Source organism: Herpailurus yagouaroundi, unplaced genomic scaffold (genome assembly GCF_014898765.1).
Source record: "Herpailurus yagouaroundi ecotype Mexico unplaced genomic scaffold, PumYag 67503, whole genome shotgun sequence".
In the NCBI taxonomy this organism is placed as follows: domain Eukaryota; kingdom Metazoa; phylum Chordata; class Mammalia; order Carnivora; family Felidae; genus Herpailurus; species Herpailurus yagouaroundi.
In genome coordinates, this window is record NW_024420310.1 from 2,961,724 (window position 1) to 2,987,632 (window position 25,909).

Below are 25,909 nucleotides of genomic sequence, written 5' to 3' on the forward strand. Positions count from 1 at the left end.
AGGGCCGGAGAGCCGGGCCGCCGAGAGCAGCGAGCGAGCCGCGCCGAGAGCCGCGCCGACCCGCCGCGAGCAGGGACGGACGCCCGCCCGCCGCCGCCGCCCGGCCGCTATGGATCTATTCGACTTTTTCAGGGACTGGGACTTGGAGCAGCAGTGGTAGGTGTTGATCTCTGCCTTCTCCTTGCGACGCGGGTCCCCCGGCCGGGGCCGGGCTTTTCGCCTTTGTTAAGAGGAGCCGGGGCTGTGGTGGGGGCGCCCCAGACGCCCTCCCACTTGCTCCCAGCCACCTCTGGCCCCGCCGCCGCGACTCCTCTCGCGCGGGTGCCCGGGTGGTGGTGGGGGCGAGGGGAGGTGGCGGCCGCGGGTGGGATGCGGGCCCCGAAGGCGTTGTGTGGCGCTCCAAGTCCGAAGAGTTGCCTGTGGCCCGGATGGGAGCCCGCGCCGCCCGCGGGCCGAGCCGCACGACCCCCGCGGGGATCTTCCCTGCGCACCCACCGGCCCGGCCCGTCTCCCGGCGCACCGGATCCCGCCCGGCCGAAAGGCTTCAACTTTCTAGGTGTCGAGCGCCGGCGGCCGGCCGCGGGGACCGGCAGCGGCAAGGTGCCGTCGGCCGCCCTCCTCCGTGTCCGCGACCGCCTCCCCCGCCGCCGCCGCCGCCGCCACCTCGGTCCCCGCGCGGCGCGCACACCTTCCCCCGCCGCTCGCGCAGCACAAGTTCCCCGCACGCGGGTGCCTGCTGGCCTCGCGGGCCGCCGAGCGGGGGACCCCGGGTCCGGGCCGACTTCGGCGTTGGCTCTCAAGGCAGGGATTTTGAAGTTAGTCCCCCGAAGTCTGCTGCTCCGACGTCTGTGCACATTTAATTACCGGCCGGACCCCTGTCCGCCCCCACTGGGAGGCAGCCGCAGGTCTGTGTGATGGGCACCCAGCTCGGATTCAGAGGGTTAGTCGGCTCTTCCCCAAATACCGTAAACTTGTCGCTGAGAGCGTTTTGAAAGATGGTGCAAAGGTGACTGGGGAGCCGGAAAGTTGTTACTCACCGCGTGCCGTGCGCGCGCGCGTGCATAAATAGTGATATACATATCTATTAACTTTTTAAAAAACTCCACCTTCTGCCACAGGCATTATTATTGTTAATCCGTCACAACATTTTAACATACCAATTGCCGCCCCCCCCCCCCCCCCCCCAGCCTGTGGCTTCAGAAGGGGTGAGGAGTCTGCGGCAGCGATTTACAATTGCATCTTGGTTATTGCCTTTTTAAATGTAGTTAGGATAATCTACAATACAGACCGGTGGTGCGAAATCTTCTGCGATGTTAAACTGCTAGCAGCCGTTGGCTATGAATGCTGTGTATTTTTACAAGGATTTCCCTTGCTGATGTGATATTTTAGGCAATTTCCTTCTTTAGAAAAGGGTCATACTCTTAGCCAATAGCTTCATTATGCCAATCGTGAGCCCTTTAGTTGCAAATCCAAGATAATCAAAACTTAAATACATTTTCTTTTACAGCAATTCCGGGTAAATCCTTGCAGCCACAAATTACACTGTATCAGTATTAATCGGTAAGGCATTTTTGATACTATGCACGGTTTTATCAACCCTGCAGAAAAACATTCTGTTACGGTTTTTAATAACCGTGCTGTTATTTAAAAGTAAAGATCACAATAAAATTACTCCTCAATTAAATATTATGCTCCTGCACACAGCCTTTACTCTGCTTCACTAATTTATTTTGCAGACAACTGATAACCACAGCATTACCATTTGCATACAATTTGCCTAATATATGGTGTGGGTAACATCATTAATTTAACAGACGTTGTTGTAATTGATTTCGTGGGTGTAGTTCAAATGTTAAACATATCCAAGGTATTAGGTTTTAAAAAAATGTGTTTCTTATATTGTTTTAATTTCAGTTTAATCTTAGACACATGCAGTTGCATATTTAAAGGGGATGGGCTCTTTTGATTTCTTTTTTCAGAAAGACACGCCCCCCCCCCCCCCTTTGGGGACTATCATTTCTTTTTTTAAAGAAAAGGCAAAACCTTTTTCCTCCAGTTTTGTAACTATGCCACATGCAGACTTGGACACTCTGTGGATATTATGTGAAATACGGATGAATTAGTGTAACATATCTGCATAAATAAGCTGGCCTTTTCCCTCTGTGCCCATGTGCCAGGAAAATTTCTCCTTCTTACTGTTTAATTGCGAGGGGCAAACTTCCTTATGAATCTGTTTGTAAACATTTGTAATGTGGGTTGTGCATCTGTCTTGAACCCCCCCCCCCCAAAAAAAGGAACATAAACGTGACAATAGCGGATGAACTAAAAAAGCTTCATACTGCCTTGAATGGAAATCTGTACTTTTCCAAACTCTGCAGACACGTAGGGAACACCAATTATATGTTCATGACCTGTTTACTTCCTTTCCTGGGGAGTAAGTAGCTGCTTAGAGTGCTGGCATCCATTCTTCCCCCTCCCCCCAGGAGGTCCAAGGAAAAAGGCTTGGGCCAAGTTAAGGGTCTCATTTACATAGTATCTTTTCTCAACCTTCACTTGTAGAACTGAAAACTCTGAGCTGCCTCTAGTGCAACCCTAGATGTCTGACAACAAATGGATCAGGCCAGCTACAAAACAAACTCATTTACCTAGACTTAATGAAGGAAGACTTTACATACACAGGCATATGTGTTATTTGCAAACACTTGACTACAGTAAACAAAAAGTACATGCCCATTTACAAACACATTTGTCAGAATGAATGCAAATGGGAAGGATGGGGCAGGAAAGACGATGTGCTGGGTCTGGGAGTGCTGAGTGCCTAAAGGAACATATCCCTGGATTTCACAAACTGCCCGCGTATCTTAATGGGTGGTGCTCTGGACTCGACAAAAGGGCCAAAGCATTAAGTTCTTTAAGATTCTTGGATGAATGGGCAGTGTTCACCTGAGTCTGAATTTCATATGAACCATTCTGTGAAAGAAGAGGAAGGTGCAGGTGTCTGTCTGTGTGCACCAAACACACCATTGCTCTCAAGTAAAAGAAAAAAGAAAGGAAGAAAAAATGAAATTTTACAGCCTGAGCCATTCTATCGACTTGCCTCTGGTAACTCAGTAAATGAATTCTTGAGGTGTCTGGAGATCTTGTGGCGAGATTTGGCCTTGTTTACCAGCCGTGGGGATGTCATTAATCCCCATTTAAGAGGGGATAAAAGCAAAATCGGAGGGGCTACAAAGTGTCCCGCCTTTCAGTCCTGTGAGCACCCCCCGTATTGATTAGGTATGGCTTTGTGACAGGCCAAGGTCCTCTGTGGCGATGTTTATCTTTTCATTATTAAAAAAAGAGGGAAGGAGAGAAGGGCCGACAGATAGAGACAGGGGTGCATCCTTAAACATAAAAAATGGAAAGAAAGCCACCAGGCTACCAAAATCAAAGTGTGAAAAAGTCTAGTGAAGATTGTGGTGAGGCACTTGTGACCCAAGGCCGGCAGCAGTGGTTTGTAGTTTTTAAGTGATGTCTCACAAGTAGCCTAATTAGAGGCCATCTCGCACACGGGCAGTTACACAGGAAGAGACTTAAACTCACTAAACCGTTATATAAATAGAAAGTTCAAAGGTCTGTGTGGGCTGTCAAGGCTGGGAAGGGGCCATGTGCAGGCCAGGCTTCTCCTCCTCCCGCGAAGGCGGCCCCGGGGGCCTGCCCCAGCGGCCCCTCTCTTCCCCAGCCCTCCTCGACCCTGCGGGGGAGGGGGAGACCCTGCTCCGCTCTGCAGACAAAAGTGAACTGTTTTCACGTCCAGCCGGCCCGGCCCGTGCGCGGCAACAGCCCGCCAGCCACTGCCAGCCGTGCGCGCACAGGTCTTCCGAGGCCTCTCCGGCCGCAGTCCTTCGGGAGCATGGTACAGACCTGCTCCTACGTGGGAAGATGTGGGAGGGAGAGAGCGCGCGCCAAGGGGTGGCAGCACCGTGGGGGCGGCGGGGCAGGGTCCTGTTCAGACCCCGGCCTACAGGTTGCCAGGGTTTGTGGTTCTCTACCTGCGTCCATTTGTCTCCCCCCTCTCTGTTTGGCTTCCATGAAAAAGGAGCCGGTCTGCGGTCTGTTTTCTTTGCTAGTACAATATGCATTCTCCAGAGTGCGTGAGCGTTCGTTCAGCAAACCGTGGCGGGGGTTGAGGCTCTTAAGGGAGTGTATGGATGGGGAGGCTAGACCGGAGGCCGTGAAATTAGCCAGTGCTGAGGTCTCCTCCGCAGCCCCGCCAAGCCCTCCAAAGGATAAAAGCTATCTCGGTAAATCTGAAAAAGGCACGTCTATTGGACAAGAAAGAAAATTGTCTCATGTTAGAAATCAGTTTAATGATACATGAATTGTTTTGCTAATGATTCAGTCAAGCGTTTAACAACTTTAAAATATACAAATCAAGATTGAAAATGACTACCTCAAAAATGAATCTGTCATTATAGACATAAACGAGATTCCAAACATTTAAGCATTTTGTAGATGGGTAAAAATTATATTGTATTTAAACATGCTAATTATTGTTGAATAGAAATGGCTTTAATGCGCTGAACCTTTATTTCATGCTCATTATTCTTAGCTAAGACTATTTCTTGCATGCAAAATTGGCACATATTTAATGTAATTTCAGAATCATAAAGGTCCAATAAAATGGCCATCTCTGGAACAATCTAGAAGCTCTTGCCCTATGGGCTTGTAGCTCCTACCTCAAAAAGTGAAACTGCCACACAGTTGATTAGCCTGTCCTGTAGACAAAACAATTGGTACAGGGACAGCATTTTTCACTTTTAATTTTGTCTTTTTCAGATTGTTGTGGGATAAAGAAAGAGGTTTTAAAAACTTGTTTACTGATAATGGGAAGAAATGCATTGCTGTTGACACCACAACTTGAAGCAACCTTTTGGAGTGTGTGTATGTGTGTGTGTGTGTGTGTGTGTGTGTGTTTCACCTGTGCGTTCTAGAACGCATCGTCATCATTGCTACTGTGATTGGAGTATTTACTCTGTGCCCCAGGCATCAGCGGATGCTTTAAATAGTCAATCTCACTTTATCCTTCAGACGTCTTTATGGGATAGGACCTGTTACGCTCTCTGTTTTACAGATGAAGTAATGGAATCACTAAGCTACTTCGTGATACAATCCAGGTCCTGCCTTATATGGAGTTGACCCCACAGCCCGCACCATTGACAGCTGATACCTTGTGCGAGCCTTTTCAAATGTGGGATACTTTCCCATATGTCACCTCATTTAGTCCTTGTAATTTAGAATGTTCAGGTGTTATTCCCATTTTACAGATGAGCAAACAGCCCTAGAGAGGTCGTTTGACTCGCTTACGGCCACACAACCTGGTTAGTAGTAGAGCTAGGTAAGAAAGAAATCCACATCTCCCAATTTCCAGGTCAGGTGCCTTGCCATGAAACCTCATTGCCTATTATTTATTGTTACTGTACGGGCCTGAGCATTTAGCCATCACTGAAACAAATGGATTGGGTTGTGTATATCATACTTGTGTAAAAAAAAAAAAATTGGTGGAATTAGCATGTAATTGACTAGGCATGGGACTCTGCTTTTTTCTTTTAGATAAAAAAAGAACAATTTATGTACTGATATAATCTCTTAGCACTTCTTTGATGGATGCCCCTTTAATGAAAACCTGTGAATGGCAAGATATATATAAAAAAGAGGCAAAACTCAAGTCCTTGGGAACTGTCCATTTAAATTTGAATGCCTTAATTTTGAAGATTTGATACTTGATCATAAAGAAGATCATAGGTATATTTGGATCCTCAAAGCTGGGACTAGGAGGTGGATAACATTTCTTCCCAAAGCTTTGTAACTTACCGTATCGGTTGTTTGATGTGATCCTCACCATAACCTTGTGGGTTTGTCAGGACTGAGACTGTTAGCTTCATTTTGTGGATGAGAAAACTGAAGTTCAGAAAGGTTAAGTGACTTGCTTAAGTTTACACAGTCAGTGGAGGCCCTAGGATTTGTGTTTATGGCTCTTTTCACTGCGTTACTGCTGTTGCATTAAGTCGTCGATGTCTAAATATCCACACTGCTTCCTAGGGCGTGGTGTATCACCCTCTTGCATCATGTAGCACAGTGCCTTTCCCATCACAGGTGCGCAATAAACATCTGTTGATTGATGTTACAGCCCATCAGCTCAAAGAGTGTCCTATGCAAATGCTTGAATCTTTCAAAGATAAAAGTTGCTCAGTAAATCCTGGTGATAATACTGGCCCTCTGCCTCTTGGATAGTGGTTTAATTGTCTGTAATCTTCTTGAAGATCTCGGAGCCAGTCTGGCCTCTCTTACAGAAGGTAAGGACAAGGAAGAAGGGTTACGAAAGAAACCTAGGCAAGGAAGAGGCAAAATTGGAACCCATGTTATTTATGGGTACGATGTTTTAGAAAATAGAATTTCTCTGAACTCTCAGATATGCGTAGAACTGAAAACCCCAACTTTTAAAGCATGGGATACAGGAGTTAACGGACTAGGATTGTGTCTCAATCCGTACGGAGAATATTAAAGAAGAATGTGTGACAAAAACCTGAAGGAATTGAACGGTCGGAGGTTGGGATTCCTCCAGCTTTCCTTGAATTTCAGCCTTTCTGACTTGTATTTCATCACGAGAAGGCTGTTTTTCTACTTAACTGTAGCAGATCCACGCCATAAATTATCATGACTGTTAAACAAAGGTCCGGCGCTAGGTTCCTCTAATGTAAAACTTTTATGTTGCACTTTAATGAAATTTTATATGCATGTTCAAAGCAAGGTACACTTTGCGCTGTGGAGAGGGCGATGCTCTGAATTGTTGAATTTATTTTAAAGTAAATCTTTTCGATGACCTTAGCTGCTAACATCCACCCACTTACTGAGCTGCGAGAAATTATCTGAGGGCTTAAATAAAATGGCATGATTTAAGCAGGGCTGACAATAGCACTACAGCTAGAATCTGATTTTGATTATGGAGTGCTCAGTTTATGGAACGCTATTTTTTTATATACCTGTGCATTTTGCTTCATTTGAAAAAGAACGCCAGCCAGTGATTTAAAGTAATCTTTGATTTGGTTCTTCAGTAGGCATGTGCTGGTGTATGAGGGTATAAAAGCCACACGTTGGGAAATAAGCTAAGGAAAGAGGTTTTGGTTTCAACACAAGCTCAAAATCCCTCATCTGTTTATTTATTTATTTATTTATTTTTAATAAAAAAAAAATTTTTTTTTTCAACGTTTATTTATTTTTGGGACAGAGAGAGACAGAGCATGAACGGGGGAGGGGCAGAGAGAGAGGGAGACACAGAATCGGAAACAGGCTCCAGGCTCTGAGCCATCAGCCCAGAGCCCGACGCGGGGCTCGAACTCAGGGACCGTGAGATCTTGACCTGGCTGAAGTCGGACGCTTAACCGACTGCGCCACCCAGGCGCCCCACATCTGTTTATTTTTTTCAGCATTCCCTTGGCTGGAAAAAAGGAAAAGAAAAAAAGACGTTACTTCCATCCTATAAAGAATGATTCACTTTGTTGCATTTCCAAATAATAGTTCTCTGTATTGTCTATCGTCTTCAGCGAAAACCAGATCTCAGTAGCGGATACTGGTTCGCTCGGTGGCCTTGATTAAACTGTATTCCTGGAGTCCGAATTTTGTGTTCTGTAGGCAACATGTCTCCTGGAAATAGCATCGAAATGGTTTCGTTTTTGTATAAATAAAAAGTAAAACCCTATTTACCTCATAGTAATGCTGCACTTGCTTTAACACTCATTGCAAGAAGTTTCTTCGCGTCTGATGTACTCTGGGTCTTCAGGTCTCTAGTCTGGTTCGATCAAACCAACCAGCCAGAAGGAACGTGTTATGAGGTCAGTTTAACCTTCTGACGGTGGCAATATGTACATGACGACCTAACCATCCAGTGAACAACAAAACATGCAATCACAGAGGCTTTACTTCTCCTTCCAGCATGCCAGTCAACTAATTTTTTTAAATAAATTAATTTTCCAAAGGGACTGGTTGTTTTCATGCCAGGTCGGCACAGCCACAGTAACTAAATTAAATTCCAGCATTGATGGATGTTTCTGACGAAGTGCCATGGAATCATGGAGAGGTCTCATCAATTAGCCATTATTTATTTGCTGGCAAAAGGCTTGGCTGTGGTGTGCACAAATTAATCAATTCCTCGAACCTAATGCTTCAAGACTGGAGGGCCCTTCAGAGTCATGTGGTCTAGCCTCTTCATTGTACAGATGAGGAGACCGAGGCCCAGGATGGGACAATGCCTTGCCCAAGGACATACAGTCAGTAAGGGACACAGCTGGGGTCGGGAGCCCTCATGCCCTAGTTCAGTGTTTGTCAGTTCTAGCAAGAACTGTTTTCAGGCATGCCTGGGTGACTCGGTCGGTTAAGCACCTGACTTTGGCTCAGGTCATGATCTCACGGTTTGTGGATGAAGCCCTGCATCAGGCTCTCTGCTCTCAGCACAGAGCCTGCTTCAGACCCTCTGTTTCCCTCTCTCTCTGCCCTTCTCCTCCCCTCCCAAGAAAAAATAAACATTAAAGAAAAGAACTGCTTTCACTGTGTACCTACTCTGTGCCCAGCACACTGCTAGGCAGTCACTTTTAGGGGGAGATGGAAGGAACGTAAAGATGACCTCTGGCCCCGCTGACGTGACAACAGAATGGAGAACGAGATCGGGGGAAATAGTGTGTCATGGGTGTGAGTAAAATAGGAATTCAGGGAGAGCGAGCGTGTGAGCTAGGATAGGAGAAGCGGTCGTCATCAGGACCCATGAAACTCGTTGAGTACTATTAGCACGGGCCAGAGTGGACACGGAAAGCCAGAAATGTGGATTGTTTGGATGGCCAGCCAGAAATGGGGATCGTTTGGAGGGCCGGCGGCAGCCCACATTCAATATTAAGCAATGGTTTTGGCCCCGGAGTTGTCTGGTTTGACGGGATGAGCGTGTGCGTGTGACCTACCGAAGTTACGTTGTGCCGCACGAATGGCGTATTTTCATGCACATTGACCGCCATTGACTGGGAGACAATTGCAGAACTCTTGACAACTATGCTGACTCTCTGAATTATGGAAATATTGGCGCAAACGCTCTTCAAAGAAATCCCACATCAAAGTTTGTTTTCCCGAATCGGTTGAAACAAATGTTTGTAAATTGGCACAGTGGCCGACAAAAGAGCCGTTTTCAAAAGAGGCACGTGTTGTGGCTCTTGAGATGTGTCCAGATATCTCTCTTTGGTTCTTTCTCCGTTTTTCAAAAAATAATTCACTCATTTGTCTGGAAGGTGCCTACCGGTATTTTGACTTCTGTGTTTCCTTTCCCTAAAGAGCGAGTTGGTCCCTGGGGGTTTATATCTGTGTTTCTGATTAGTTCTTTGACCACCAGATAATTCTTGGTCTGTCTCATCCTTCAGATCTCAGCTAGGTCTCTGGGAAGCCTCTAGCTGCGGTCCTCCTCATCCTCTGCCCACCAAACTCACATACTGATGTCCTCTCGAGTTAGACCCTCCTCCTCTGAACATACTTCTGACGTACTTGAATTGTTTTGGGGGGTGCGCATATATCTTTTATTTCTGTATTCCTGGCGTCTGAGCCATAGTGGTAGCCTAATGCAGCCATGCGGAGTGTAGCATCATTCATTCATTCATTCATTCATTCATTTATGCCGAATTCCCTTGGCCACTTTGCTAGGTCTCAAAATATTAAGTCTAGGCATCGTAATAACAATCGAAGTGAAGATAATAAGTAGAGCTGACTTTTCCTTTGTGAAGGGCTCCGGTTTGCGTTCTCTGATTGCCCGATTTTACAGGGCGGAGAGACTGGGACGTAGTGGTTCAGTGACTTGCCCAAGGTCACGCAGGTAGTATATTGCAGAGCTGTAATGAAGCCTTAGCTTCTCTGCTAACCCGTGACGATACCCTGAGACACATGCTAGAATAGTGGCAAGACACTGCATGTTGCGGGGCACAGCTGGGGATGGGGCTGATGGGGCCTTTCTCGCTCAGCTCTGGTACTTACCTGTGGGGTTGGGTTTGAAACCATAGCCAAACAGGAGATGTAACTGACCTGATCTCTTACACAGCAAGACATTGCAAGATTGTGCTCCTCTTGGGTGTAAGCAGCAGATTGGGTGTTTGGGAGGGAACTGGACTGATCTGTAAACTTTAACTTAATTCAGACTCGGGAAGCATGAACTCAATGAGGGTGGATTCTGCTTTCTTTTCTTTTGTCCACTAGTGCGTCGGCAGTGCCTAGAACCTTGTCTGGCACGCAGTAGGCGCTTGATTACTTTTTGCTGAACAAATAAATGGATTTCTCTACAATAGCCTGCTTAATGCTGTGTGTGGTCAAATTTGTGAAGAGATAGTTCAGAGGAGCAGGAATGAGGTCAAAGAGAAGAGCTAAAATCACAATGGTCAGACAGGTAGGTCCAGGTAGGTACATTGCCTTACCTTCCATAGATGTATTCTTGAAATAGCATGCCTATTAACATTTTATAAGTTAAGTGATCTCGATGTGCATCTTGCCTGCCAGGAATCCTGTGGGGACTTCTTTATTGATGAGAATAATCGCTCCCAAATAGCCCCAAGCTTATCACTTTTGTGATTTTAGACTTTTACATATAGCTTCTCTCCCCCCGCAAGTTATACCTACGTTTAATATCTACAATAATGCTATGAGGGTAATTGTGCCCACTTAAAAAAGAAAACATGTCTTAACTTATTACCATCATTGGATGAGGCTTTCGTCCAGTACCAAGTGTGTGTGTGGGGGGGTGGGGGGAGGCGAAGAACACGCCTTCAACATTTGCTGAGTATTTTTCTCCACGCTTTAATAGCATTGTCTCCTTTGTGCCAGATGCCTTGTTTGTTCGTCTGTTTTGTCTTTCTTTTCTTCTTCTTTTTTTTAAAAAAAATAGTTCCTGCTTTGGAGGCTAACCTAGGATTTGGGTTTTCCTAACATATTTTTAGACTGAACACATTTTCTATTTAAGCCTCTGGAGGATTCAGATTACAATTTCATCCCAAGGATGTGCAGAAAAGATTCCATATGTTCCGTAAGATGCTTCGATAGTCAGGGTAAGAGAACCAACATTTGCAGAGCATCATGTCACATGCTTCGCACACATCACCTCTTGAATAAGCATCCCAGAGATAGGTGTTCTTACCCTTGCCTTCACAGAATTCGAATCAGTTGTGTCTGAGCTGGACATAATAGAGTTTGATGGGTGATAAGGAGCATCTTTTCTTGTGTCTCTTGGCCGTCTGTGCGTCTTCTTTGGAGACATGTCCGTTCATGTCTTCTGCCCATTTTTCTATTGCATGATTTCTTTTGGGGGCTGAGTTTTATAAGTTCTTTATATGTTTTGAATACTCACCCTTTATCGGATATGTCATTTGCCAAGTTCCATTGAATGATGAATGGATAAAGAAGATGTGAGGTATATATGTATGTATGTACGTATGTATGTATGTATACACACCCACACCCACGCCCACACCCACACACCCACACAGAATGGAATATTTCTAAGCCATAAACAGAACGAATGAAATCTCACCATTTGCAGCGACATGGATGGAGCTAGAGAGGATAGTGCTAAGTGAAATAAGTCAGTCATAGAAAGACAAATACCGTAAGATTTCATTCACATGTGGAATTTAAGAAACAAAGGAAGAAAAAAAAGAGAAATTAACAAACAGACTCTTAACTACTGACGGTTCCCAGAGGGGAGGTGGGGGGATGGGTGAAATAAGTGACGGGGATTAAGGAGGGCACTTGTGATGAGTACAGGTGTTGCATGGAAGTGTTGAATCACTACATTATACACCTGAAACTAATATTACACTGTATGTTAACTCACTTGAATTAAAATTAAAACTTAAAAAAAATAGAGTTTGATGGGCAACTTCAAAGTACATAAAATAATCTTGGAAAAAACCCTCAAAACGTGTTTGTATTGTTTTCCCAGTGCAAAATGAAACACGACACAATGCACATTGAGGAAGACAGGTAAAACAGGATGAAGAAATCTAGGACATTTTAGTGCAGATGAAACACGCGAGTGGTTAAATTAATCATATACTAAGACATTCTAGGAGGAGAGATAGTAGGGACTTGTGGGTCTTTACTGAATTAGGGCTCATCGTCAGAAATGAAACATATCTGAGTCATAAAGATCCCAGAGAAGTGCAGGAGCCACCGTGGACCTTTTACAAAAGTTAGCTATTAAATATTAACTCTGTCCCTTTTGCTGCAATTAGGCATCTTGGCCCATTGGTTTTGAGGTTCTGTAACAGTTGAAACGTAAGCAGCGCACATATATTCAGACTGCAAGTGGGAAAAGTTCCCCTCAAGAATGATGAAGACCATTTTCATTGGATTTTGATCAGCATTTTACCCAGAAGTCCCGGGGAAATGTCAATGGGCGCTCTAAGGCCATTGAAAATTGACACGAGCGCCTCACTTCTGCTACCCAGGCTTTTGTAAACAATCGCTGTTACTCATGTATTTTGAACAAAAAAATAGAGATTTCATGACCCTTTTTCAAGGGGCTCGAAAAGTTAAAGTGAATTGTAAATGTAGATTAGTAGCGAATGATGACAGCCAAGCCAGTTTTACCCCAGTTGATTAATTTATAAGCATACTGGGCAATGATTTTAACCAACAGCTATGCAGAGTAGAATCCTAATGGGAACTGTCTGTTAAAAATTACGTAAAGTAGGGCATTTGATTTATTTCATAGTTTCTCAAAGCTCAATTTTAACTTCATACAAAATAATGCATTAGTCACCCGGGATAAATGACACATTGAATGAAGTTGTGATTTTGTCTGCTTCTCCTAATCTGATTTAGCACAGGATTACATCCGGCTTCGTGGTTTATTCCTATCCTAAACATTTGCCGGGGAGGGAGGGATGGGAGGTGGGATCTGTGTATCTCCTGTTCCATATCTCATTAGATGAGGTTGGGCCGTATAGCCCTGGCCCACCCTAGCCACAGGGAGGCAGATAGAAGGATTTATAGACACAGCCCCTTTAATACATGATGAACCGACAGATTTCAGTTTTGGTGGTAACCAATTTGAGATTGGTTACATTTTCAGACCTGGAATATGTATTATTATAAAGTATCTTTTTTAATGTTTATTTTTGAGGGAGAGAGAGACAGAGATTGGAAGGGGCAGAGAGAGAGAGGGAGGCAGAGGATCTGAAGCAGGCTCTGATGTTAGTGCAGAGCCCACATGGGGCTCGAAGCCACGAACCACGAGCTCATGACTTGAGCCGAAGTCGGACGCTCAACCGGCTGGTGCCCCTAAAGTACCTTTACTAAAGGAACACAAATCACTAAAATTCATGAAAACAAGTTAGAATGTGAGAGACCACCAGATTTGGCCTAGGTGCCTAATTCCAGCCCACCATCTCCAGTCATGCCTTTCCCCTCGACCCTGCGGCTGGGGAGTCTTTTCTGTGGACCACGAATGGGGTAGTGGTTGCCCCAGGGGAGCACATCCCTCTGAGCCTTACAGTGTCACCCCACATTCAATTGCCGTGCCAAGAGCTGCCAACTTTTTCTACTCTGATCACTGTTATCGCCATCTTTCATTAGGTTCGTTGCCTTCCTGGAAGGTGGAAAGGTGAATTTGTCCGGCAGAAAAGCTCTGAAATCTGTTTGGCCTGCAGTGGCACACCAAAATTAGAAGAGCCGGGAGGTTTTACATTCATGGCTGACTGGAAATATGCGGGCTTATATTTTTAAGATGTAAAAAACATGACTAGTAGAAAGTTCATAGAACTTCATGGACATCAAATAACTCTTAAAAACAGGTAAACGATGAAGTATGGGGTACGTGTCCCCTAAATTGAACATAATCATAAAAATTCAGGGAAAAGCAATATATTCTGCAAAATTTATGAGTTTTTTTTTTGTGTGTGGGGGGAGAGTTTACAAAGCTTGACAACCCCCAGTGCATCTGGCCTGGCACATTCCTGTTTGTAATGAGAACCTTATGGGGTTCTGGGCCTGCTCCCCAGGGGGTATCATAAATGATACGCAAGTCAGAGACTTCGTGGCTCATGGCATTTCCCAGAAATGTTTTAGTTAAGCTGCCTCACCCAGCTACAGGGGCAGAAGTTGGGATGAAGTCCACTCATAAATCTTCACTGAACTTTAATTAAGTTATTATTTTTTTGCTATTGTTCATAGGAATTAGAGAGGGGAAGACATAACAGTGAATATATACCCACCTGACTTCACAGAAATGGTCCAGGTTCTTGAGGTTAATGTGACTTTTATTATTTCATAGGCACACATTTTTTTTTAATTTAAACTTTTTTTTTGTGCTTACTTTTGAGAGAGAGAGAGAGAGAGAGAGAGAGAGAGAGAGAGAGACATACAGAATTTGAACCAGGCTCTAGGCGAGCCATCAGCACAGAGCCCTACGTGGGGCTTGAACCCATGAACCGTGAGATCATGAGAGAGAGAGACAGAGAGAGAGAGAGAGAGAGAGAGAGAGCACAAGAGGCAGAGAGAGAGAGAGGGAGGCACGGAATCTCAAGCGGGCTCCCGGCTCTGAGCTGTCAGCACAGAGCCCAGCGTGGGGCTTGAACTCGTGAACTGTGAGATCATGACCTGAGCCAAAGTTAGAAGCTTAACCGACTGAGCCACCCGGGTGTTGTGGCACACATTTTTTTTTTTTCACAACAACAACAACAACAACAACCAGAAAACCACAGAAGTATAAATCCCTGAATGTAATCGTGATGTGACTTTATTATCAAAAGATGTGACGTCATTCCAGCCAGGATGCTGTGTTCTGGTGGTGGTGGTGATTGGGGATGGGAAAAGCTCAAGCCGAAGTGTTACTGCCTCTCCTGGGAATTCTGGCTGTTGTCACTCTGAACTACACAACCCTCTGGGGGGCGCCTGGCTGGCACGGTGGGTAGAGCATATGACTCCTGATCTCAGCGTTGTGAGTTCGAGCCGCACGTTGCGCCCAGAGATTAGTTGAAAAAGACAAATGGACTACACAGCCCTCTGTTCTGCATCCCCTACCTTGCTGTCGCCATCTTTTGAATTCCTGACATTTATTCCCAGAATGAATGCTTCCTTGGGTAGGTCTAGTAGCATTCAGAAATAGATACCTTATAGCATGAACATCACTGTTCTTTTCATTGTCTTTCTTTTAATCATATCTGTTACATCTGATCAATTTTCAGACTTGTTTACCCTTTATTAGTGAGCTGGGATACTTACAGCAGTGTTTTGAAAGGGGAAAAACAACACTGCTTTCTGGGAGCCATTTAACTAATTTCTCCTAAGGACTATTTGTGCATTTTACGAGAGGAATGTCTAAAAGGTTGTAGTGAATGAGGCAGCTACACTAAAAGACTGAGGAGATGAGACAAATGCAACATTTTTTAAAGGGAAAAAGCCAATTTTTGCCTTTCATAAGTTTATTTTGAAAGGGTAGTAGAGAAATTGCTGTTTCGCCACTGGAAAAGAAGAGGGAATTACATATTCAAGGGACAGAAACCTTTAACATCTTACAAGGTATTACAGTGAATTTCGTATTGCAGGTCCTAGACGGTTGTGGCTAATAGAGATTTGTGCCCCTGCCAACTGTACGAATCAGAGGCGGCATGTTTTGTTTAAGTTGTCGAATTATTAGACCTTCATCATCAACAAAATGGAAAGACACTGGAAATTGCAGCCATTGTTTAATAGTGTTTAATAGTGAGACTTCATTTCCTTTCTTTCTTTTTTTTTTTTTTTAATTTTTTTCAACATTTATTTTGGAGAGACAGAGACAGAACATGAGTGGGGGAGGGGCAGAGAGAGAGGGAGACAGAGAATCTGAAGCGGGCTCCAGGCTCCTAGCCATCAGCACAGAGCCCGACGTGGGGCTCGAACCCACGAACTGTGAGATCAAGAGGTGAGCTGAAGTCAGACGCTTCACCGACTGACCCCCCCCAGGCGCCCATTGTCTTAAGTAGACGATGGATGATGAAGGCTTCCGGCGTCACTCCTGATACTCTGTACCCCCTCCATTGCATATTAACAGGAGAATTCAGGCTCTCTGTGAGCCACATCTTTTTTTCATAATCATAATCTTCCGTTTAAAAACTGAAATGTAAAAATCGTAAAAGCTATAAAAATATAAAAAGCAATACGATCGGTTTTCATGAATCAATTTGAGCTCCTTTGAGTGGTGTGCATGCGCAAGGATGAACGCGGATACAGCGTGATTCTCATGAATGGCAAGATCGGAAGGAGCGGTTGTGGTCTTCGAACTTCAGGCTTGTGGAGGTCTTTACGGGGATGAGAGCTAGGCCAACTATGGGGCAGCGCTGACGCCCTTTCCTCAATCTCCCTGCCAGTCGATGCGAGGCTTCTGCCAGTCCAAACGGGAGGAGAACAAAAATCCCTCTCAAGGCAGCGCATTTCTTCCCGTTTGGACCGTTCTGATACAGACTGCATCGAATGTATGAAAAGGGCCTCTCTGGAGCTCCCAGCTCTTGGTTGTGTTTCTGCCCTGGAGGCCACACAGAATAAATATAATCTCTTCAGTTCACCTGAGCCCTTCCTGGGTTTGAGGACAACCCTCCTGTGTTCACCGTGTTCTCATTTCTCAGGGCAAGATGTCCCAGCCTGTGGATAATTGCATAGTGAGAATCCTAGCAACCCTGCCTAGATCTGCAGGCAGGAGGTGGCCGTGCCCCGAATGCCCTCGTTCTGTTTTTAGGGTGGATAGAGCAGGGAGAGGCCTCTCCGCCTTGTTTTCAGAAGCTGGGGTGATGAGCAGGTCCTCAACAGCCCTTGCTCACGGAGACTTCCCTCTGGATATCTTGTCCTTAAATAGCCCTGATATGGAAATCCCAAAGGATCCAAAGACTAACAAGAACTTTTCCAGAAGGAATCAAATACCTCATGTTGGGCCTTGGTGCCTCCTGGGAAACTGTATCTCTCACTGTGGCTTCACTGGCCTGTACTTGGCAGGTGTGATGACCCCCGTGTATCGAGCGGCTGTTGCATATCAGACGCTCCTCTGAGCGTTCTCTAAACATAAACTTGGTCAAGCCTCCCAGTAACCCTGTGAGGTAGTCGATGTGTTTGTCACTGACGTTTTTGCCGTGGGGACATCGAGGCCCAGAGAGGCTAAGCCATTTGCTCAAGACCACCTAGGTAGGTATAGTGGCTGATTTGCACCCTACACTGTCTATACTCCAGTGTTGAGATGTTGCTCCACACTGGCCACCTCTGAACAAGCCACCACTTGGATGGCACAGAAGCCCCGTCTTCTCCTTGCCGTGACTGTCACTTCCTCTTGCAAGATGGAGAATGGGATCTGAATAGCATTCCACTGTGGCGCCACATCCTTGACTGGCCACGTTTTCCTTGTGGTCCGAACTGACCATGAAATGCTTGAAGCAGGTTCCGCCGAACCTTTGCGATAGATGAGATCCTAAGATCTTCTGAAGTGGGGAATGGGCGTTCATTCATCCCTCCATTCGTGAAATATGTTGTGGGTGTCTCCCATTGGCCAGGCACGGGGGATCTCATGGTGGCCAGTGTAGGAATGGCCCCTGAAGCCCGACCATTACATTCGTGAAGTAGGATGAGAGTTGGGCCGACATTGTATCTGATGATCCTTCCGGTTGCGGGGATTATGGCACTCTTTAAGATGACAAGAACAGGTACCCGTTGACCCGTCCTACTCAGCCTACCCTTCAGTGCCGCTGCTCTGGTTGATCCGTGCTGGAGATTTATGTGAACGGGATCAGCATGAGAAAGAGGATTGGCGAGAGACACGGCGAGCCATTTCCAAAGACACCATTCTGAAAGGGCTTGAGCCATCAATCATATGTTGAAACATAGGGCACAGGGCATGTGGCTTTGCTTGTGGCTGTCGGGAGGCTAGGCTGACCCAACACTGCCTCAAATAGTTTCTTCGGTGTCTAGTACTCATTATTTCCACCTGTTACAGGAGAGGGCCCTGCAATCAAAAGCTGGCTCTATGACATTGCACTTCATTGTTGGTTACCACTTCCTATACTACAGTATTGACGAATTACTGTAAAGTCTCGAATTCAGCTTCACGATATAGACTCTGCCAAAAGGAATCTAAAGCACAAAATCATTTTTTCACACATCATTGTCACTGCGATTAATGGGGCACCCTGAGATGAATAATCTCTCGCTACCAAAGGCTTTTTTCATAAATATTTCGAGTCAGGACTAGAGACTTGACTTGGGGGATTAGCTTAGTAAGGAGACTTTAGATCCCGTTTTGTGTGGGTCTAGTCTTGGCACCGGAGTATGAATTTTTCTAACAAGACCAAACAGAGCCAGCTCTTTTTCTTCCAGAGAGCCACCTTGACTGTCAGTGTGGGTGATAGATGACGGCCTCTGTGTTAAGAAGTTTATTGTATTTAATTGGACCGCGGTCTGTTGTGCTCTCAGTGCTTTGTTGGCGCCGTCTTCCTCTTCTGCGAGAAAGTTATACATGACTGTGGGTCATTTCCTGACCGTCCGGCGAAGCCTTTATGAGCCAGCGTCCTCTGAGCTCTGCCCTCGGCGGTGACCCCACAGATGACTGACCTTTGATGGGGAGAGGAAGGAGTGGCATGTGGCACTTGGTCCCTTTCCACTTGAGTGGAGGTGACTTGGTGGAGTTTTGGGTGGGGGAGTATGTATGCCTTGTGTCAAAGCTGAGACTGACCGACCCTTGTCAGGAATGTTGCGGGGGGAGGGGGTGGTGGGGGGGAAGGATTCCAGCAGGAGATAAAGGTTGAACTAGATGACCTTTGAGGTTGTTTCGGCTGTTGCTTTTTTATGATGCTTTAAAATCCCTTAGGAGAATGGTATAGGGCATTGGCCAGGACTCTCAAGCTTGAAATTGTCAGAAGATAACACCCAAATCCAATCACACCAAATTCACTTTAAATTTTCAAAGTATGCGGCTCATATTTTTCCCGACTTTGGGGGGAGGGACTACGGTGAGAGCGCAGGAAGAAGATTATGGCAACAGAAAATACAACAAACAATGAAAATAGCACCGACACCCCAAACTTTAAATTAAAAAAAATTTTTTAAGGATTGGGAATCGTTGACATATATAGTGTTTAAAACCTTTTTGCCTCCTTTGTGAGCGCAACCAATGGAGCCTATTAATTACTGTTGCCGCCTCTCGGCATTTAATGGTGCCTCATCTAAATAGAGACAGGGAAGCTGGCTGCTGCTCTCCCCAAATCTCTTCATTCTTGCAGTCCTGACTCAGCGTGGGGACCTTCCTCCATTCGGCTATTGACATGCTCGTTCCAGAAGTGGCTTAGCTCTTCTCTGGGTCAGGAGCGAGAGGCTAACATTCTCGCAGTGGAGAATGTACGCTTATCTCCCTCCAATCCACTCTCCGTGTGATTCCAAAATCAAACCCAGGCGTCTTATTCTTCTTTGTTCGTAATGCCACGGAATAAATATTACAGTGTTTAAACACATTCTTGACGAAATCACTTGCAGCGATTTCTAGTCCAGTTCGGTTTGTAGAGTTTAATGTCTCCCACCCGTGTGGACATGAGATTAATGCAAAGTGGAAGAGACTACAGATTAAAAAAATAAGTGATAAAGACAGAGCTTAAAAACTCAGAGAGGAATTTGAACTGTCCCTTGTGTCCACGCATTAGGGCACATGCTAGGCACGTGGCATCAGTTAATGACATTAGAAGGGGCTATGCAGAAGCATGAGGAAAGAAGTTAGTAATAATGTTCACCTGTGCGTATACAGAGCATATACTTACACACACGTGTCTATGTACACGTATACACATGTACACACGCATGCATACATAAGTTAGCTGTAGATTCTAGGCTTTTGTGAAACCTAAACTCTTAAGACATGTGGTTCCTGATACCCTATGCCACCTCCGTCGCCGATAGACACAAACAAGCTGTCTTCCTCTGTTAGCCTTTTTGTGTGGTTGAGGGCTGTTCTATCTAAACAACTTATGCCATTATTGTATTTTAAACACTCCTTTAAAAAAAAGAGCAAAATAATCAATGCCAGCTGCCCTGAACACTTGTGCGTTTAAAGAAAAAAATTATGTCAAGCCAGCTTCCATCTGAGATGCTTCAAAGGGGGAGCATTTACTATCCAACGTTTTCAAGCTTCTAAAATCTCTTAATGTCCAGGATGCATTCTGGGCCTGCTGCTTGTCTAGAACTGTTTTGAAATGCTTTTGGATTCAGGGAACCCTCAGATGCGTGTAGCCCCACGCCCTTTTCCCCTCGTTGGTTTTGAGACCCCTGTGTATCTGGAGGCAAACGTGTTCCATGTGTTTCCAATTCATTTACACTTAACTCGTCGAAATGTGGCCTCGTAAGAGCGATTTGAGGTTCAAGAAGCTTTTGTGCATTTTTTAGTGTAAGCTTCTGAAAACCTTTCCCACCACCCCCATTCGCCCCAAGAAAGGCCCGTTTTGCCACGGGTAAGCAAATCGAAATGCCGACAGGTCTGAATTCCTTGGTCACAGTGTGTCCAGGCGGCAGGCACTGGCTCCCGTGTTTTTGTGTTGGGTCGACTGGGCTTCCCTGGCTCGGCCGGCTGTCTTTCTTGGATGCGGTGGATGGAATTTCTGCATAAATTGAAACTGGACAGGGAATTGATGCCTTCTAACTGGAACTTGCACTCACCTCTTCAGAGAAGAGAGGCATTTGCCCTAATTTGTCACCTGAAATACAACGTCTTAAAGTGGAAATGACTCCATACCTCAGCTATAGGGTGTCTTTTACTTTCGGCATTACAGCTTTTGAAAAATTTGTCATCGTTCCACCTGCAGTTACTTTCTTCCCATTTAATAAGCAATCTGATATAAAGTGATCAGAAATCTCCTTGGGTGCTGCCGGTGGCAAACAAGAGCCCCCGAGAAGCAGTCCGTGTGGAAGCGAGTGTCGTGGAGCACGAAGGCGGCACGGTGCTGAGGCCGGTGGAAATGAAGGTCAGTGTGACAAGCAGGTACGATTCCAGGGGAGCCTCTGATGGTGCCGTTGTCACTGTTCCTGCAGCCTGTGCCGGCACGGAGGACTGGCTGATTGCAAACCCCGCACAGGCGCGAGGAGTTCCTGGATCTCAAGGTACATTCATATATAACTCTTAGTAGTTCCACAGCCCAGAAAAGAAGCTTTTGCCTTCATCTTGCTAAGAAATTCTCTTAAAAAAGAGTATGTTTGGGGCGCCTGGGTGGCTCAGTTGGTTAAGCATACGACTTTGGCTCAGGTTGTAGTCTCACAGGTCATGAGCTCGAGCCCTGTCTCCCTCTCTCTGCCCCTTGCGGGATTCTCTTTCTCCTTCTCAATGCCCCTCGCTCACTTTCGCTTTCTCTCTTTTTCTCTCAATGAAAGGATATGTCTAGTTTCACGAATTAACATAGAAACATTTCATATGAGATCATTTGGGTTCTCAAGATACATTTCCCTTCCATCATAAGCATTAAGAAGACCTGAGAACCAAATTATGTGTATTTCAGTGTGTGTGTGTGTGTGTGTGTGTGTGTGTGTGTGTGTGTGTAATCTCCAGGGATTTCTAAACCTGCTAATGCCAGTCCTTGGATTTGTGCTGATGTGGAAGCCAGTGGCCAAATGACCACCCAGGTTCTCAGTTGGGGCCACATAGAATTTCACATGAATATTTCAGGTTAGATTTGACCTGATCATAAATTCTTAGTTTTGTTTTTTTTAAGTGTTTTTATTTATTTTCGAGAGAGAGAGAGCAAGGGAGGGGCAGAGAGAGAGGGAGAGAGAGAATCCCAAGCAGGCTCCGTGCTGTCAGTGCAGAGCCCAATGTGGAACTAGAACTCAAACTGTGAGACCATGACCTAAGCAGAAATCAAGGGTCATCAGACGCTTAACCGACTGAAGCGCCCAGGCACCCATAAATTCTTATTTTTGTAGCTTGGGAGTGTGTGGAGTCGGTGTGAAAAAGAGAGCGGTCACATGAGCCGTGTGTGGGCGTCCTGCAGGGGGGTTGAAAGGCACTGTGTGTGTGGAGCAGCCTCACTCACCCCCCGGACCCGCCTCTGCCCTCCCCACGTGCACCGCTCTTCGGCCGAGTTCACGCCACTGCCGGGTCGGGGCACTGAGCGGGGGCGGACAGCTTCAAATGAAGGCTCTGCCCATGAGCCACAACCTTTCCCTTTGTGCTCGTGGTGGCAGGAGATCGTGCAGCTGGCCTCCCCCGGTCCCAGTGGACTCCGGCTTGCCTCTGGGCTCTCAAGACAGCCCCGAAAAAGTTCTAATGCAAAACAGTCAAACCGTGGCTGTTATTTGCTGGCCACCTGTCCCGACCTAAAGTCTTCACTTCTCCAAGGATCGCAGGTGCACGGGGCTCTATATTTAACGTTGTGGGTTGTCGCCGAGGCAGTTGACGAGGCTGTTGCCCGCATTGTGTTTAGCTAGATGACCAGGTCTTGTCTGTGTTCCATCCAGTGATAGGGGTAGTTTCACGTTATGTGTATTGTGGGGGGGGGGCGTTTTGCATTAAGAGGTGACAGCGGGCTTTCTGTAGGCACTCACTCACTAGTTTATACAAACAGGCCTACAAGTGTGTCTGTCTCCAGAGCAACAACAACAACAAAAAACAGGCTTGGAGGGAAAACTTCAGTTCCTTCCTGCTGGGGCAACATGCTGCAGGGACCTTTTCAGTTTCGCATTCACTATTTTACTGTTTGTTCCAGGGCTACATTGAGTGGGAGTGAAATTTTAAATGCACATTACATCTCTGAAAAGACTTTTAGCATAGGGTCGCTGGTACGGTTGCACAGCTGGCCAACAGTCGCTCACAACTGATGGGTATTTGGACCGACTGAGGCCGGGCAGCAGTGGCCTCACCAGCCCTGTCCCCGTTTGTGCAAAAGACCCTCAACAACCCTAGTTTGTCAAATATACCCATCTTGTTGATCTGATCATGTTTATATTTTCGTTTACTGTAGCTTCAGTCTCCTGGCACATACTCGTTTATAAACCATTCCAACACCTTAGTTTAGACCCCCCCCCCACACACACATGCACACACACTCACACGCACAGGCACACACATACATAAAAAGAGAAACTGAGGCACAGAGAAATCATGCACCTTTCCGGAGATCAAATTTTGTGTTGGTGGTCGTGTCGAGAAGTCATCCCTGGCATTGGAATCCCACCGCAGTCACTAAAACACTTGCTCCTCGCAGCATCCTTGTGCAGTGCAAGGCTGATGCATATGCATATGAATCTTCATTAAGATGAACGTAAGATGTTATCGTAACTGTTAATGTTAATATCTGTTCTCAACATTAATAACCAGATGAGCAAAACGAGGCCGATAGACCTCAGTTCTGTATGTGATTAAAATTATTTATTTTCATCTTCAGGGAAAATGTGATGTGGATTGCATGGTTTCCCCTGGATTTGTTAATAGTGACATTGTAACACACACACATGCACACACACCCCATTCATGTAATTAAACCGATTCATCAAACATATTGTTGGAGAATCTCGGAAACGCGTGGGACAGAGCATTAATTAACTCAGAAGCATGTAAACTCTTAAAAGTTTGTCAGCCTATTTTTATTATACATATGCTCTCCCATGTATGATTTGTGACAGCTTAAGGACAGATGGCCAAGTGATTTACAACTCTGACTTCAATTATATACCATGTAGTTCAAGTGAAAATAGCTCTCTTGCAGCCCAAATAGAGATGTTAGCAACCATTTATAAGAAGTGTTTTGAAATTCGAATCATAGTCGAAGCCTGCTTTGTTTGATTTTGTGCAAAAAAATAAAATTGGACTGCCTGTTCCTGAAATTATCACTAAATATTAATCTCTGTTCCTTGGGCAGTTTTAAAATTGTGCAAGTTTAAAAGCGATGTTTTTTTCTCCTTTGTGTAGTTCATAGCAGATATTTCGACCCTGTCACCTCGTAGGGAAATCCTTGGATCCACCTCCTCCAGATTGAGAAAGAAATGGCATACTGTAATGACATATGACATCGTGTAATCACGTAGGCAGGGATGAGGAGGAAGGTCAAGGAGAGAGAATTCTTTTCTGCGTTTTGACTTGTAAAGGCACCCACCCCACCCTTATATTTTCAAAGTGGCTGTTAGCGTTTCAGTCTCGATGTACAACTTACGTTAAAATCTGTGGCGTGTGTGTGTGCGTGCTCTTGGTGGTGGTGGCGTTTTGAGAAGCGTGTGCTTTCCTCCTGCAGACTATAACCTGGCCTTCTAACGTGAGGGGCGAGGGTAAAAATAAATATATGCCTCTAGAGAGAAGAGGGGGTAATATATTTTTGCCTTTCCATTTTTAATTTGCCCATTCTAAATTCTGTTCCAGAAGGGTTTGTATGACTGTATACTTTCCAGAAATATTCTATTTTTGTAGGCTAATGGTTCAGTTTACTTCTCATTTCTTCATTGCCTTTCAGATAAGTACTTCCCCAGGAACTTAGTATTAAAATTTGCCTTTCCAAATGTACCATCTGGAATTCCCAGAGGAAATTATTTTTCAAGTGTCAGTCTCACTCATGAATTTGGCTATAGAGTTGAGTTCTTTTTCTAGCACAACCCCCCTCCCCAATTTCAGGCGTTTTCATAAGTGAAGATACAGAGGGACTGAAAAAGGATCCCTGGATACTTGATTTCCATAAACATTTATTCGTGTCGAATTTTCCAGAATATTCCTATCATAAAGGGAATGTAGAGACAAAGTCTGCACTCACAGGCCTACAACAGCCTAAGAAGCCAGGTGTAAAGGGCACTTTTCCATTCTCAGGGCTGTTTTTGTACGTAGACTCAGAGGCGTTTTCTATCCGGACTGCTGACGCCTTCCAGAAAGCAGGCGGCAGGCAGCATGTGTGTCCCGGGACCCTGAGCTTGTCCTCCCCTGGACTCAGGGGCTGTGGCTGCCACATCATCATTTGGAGCTACGATTCACAAAGTACTCGGTCTACTTGTCGACAACTGTTGCCCACACCCCTCCCTAAAAGTTTTAAGAAATCAGGTCAGTTGAATTTTCTAGTATTTTTGGAATGCAAATTACCCGTACAAAAAGCTTCAACTGCAGTTGTAATTGTAGCTTGTTAAAAGTGAAAAACAGAGTTGTCAGAATTCTATTAGGAAGAAATAGTTTGGGTAATATTTTTCGGCTATATTGACCTTGCTAACTCTATAAAAAGCCAGTGAGTACAACATTTTCATTTGCGTGTGTGTGTGTGTGTGTGTGTGTGTGAGAAGGAGAGAGAGAGAGAGAGAGAGAGACAGAGAGAGAGAGAGAGAGAGATGGAGACAGAGACAGGTAGAGACACAGGGAGAGACACAGAGAGACAGAGAGAGAGAGAGACAAGTCACTGGTTTCCTCTTCTTTCTTTCTATAACCAAACATAAGACATTAAAAGAGCTTTGACATAACATTTAAAATCTAAACTACAGCCAATGTCAATATTATATAGCTAATATTGACTTTAATCAAAAAGGTCTGGTTAATGTTAAAGCTTATAAAGAACAAACAAAATTGTGACACTTATCGCTAAACTACCACTATACAAGTCTATGGGCGATAATCTCAGCTCTGCAAATGAGCTGACTTTCAGAGATAATGGTGCTATTAGTCAGATTTGGTCCTTTTACCTTATCTATATTGTAGATAAATAGCTCACATTTAAATAATCAGAATAGAAGACTTCATAAATATACATTAGGTTTTTGGCTATAGATTTCAACACTATCTAGCTGTACATACAGCTACAAAGAGATGGGTATTAAACATAGTAAGTTATCACTTAAGTATTTTGTAGTATCATTGAAAGGGATCACACCCGAGCCATACTTGTGAGGATTTCAAATGTTA

At 45.1% G+C, this 25,909-nt stretch overlaps 1 protein-coding gene across 1 annotated transcript in view; it reads left to right on the plus strand.

Annotated features, from left to right (window-relative positions):
* Positions 1-59: 59 nt before the first annotated feature.
* The window catches only part of AFF2 (ALF transcription elongation factor 2), a 464,761-nt gene continuing 438,911 nt past the window's right edge, over positions 60-25,909 (plus strand). The window contains exon 1 of the mRNA XM_040467531.1: positions 60-156. Coding sequence (XP_040323465.1) covers positions 110-156 — 47 coding nt within the window. The 5' untranslated portion in view covers positions 60-109. The remainder of the gene's footprint in view (positions 157-25,909) is intronic.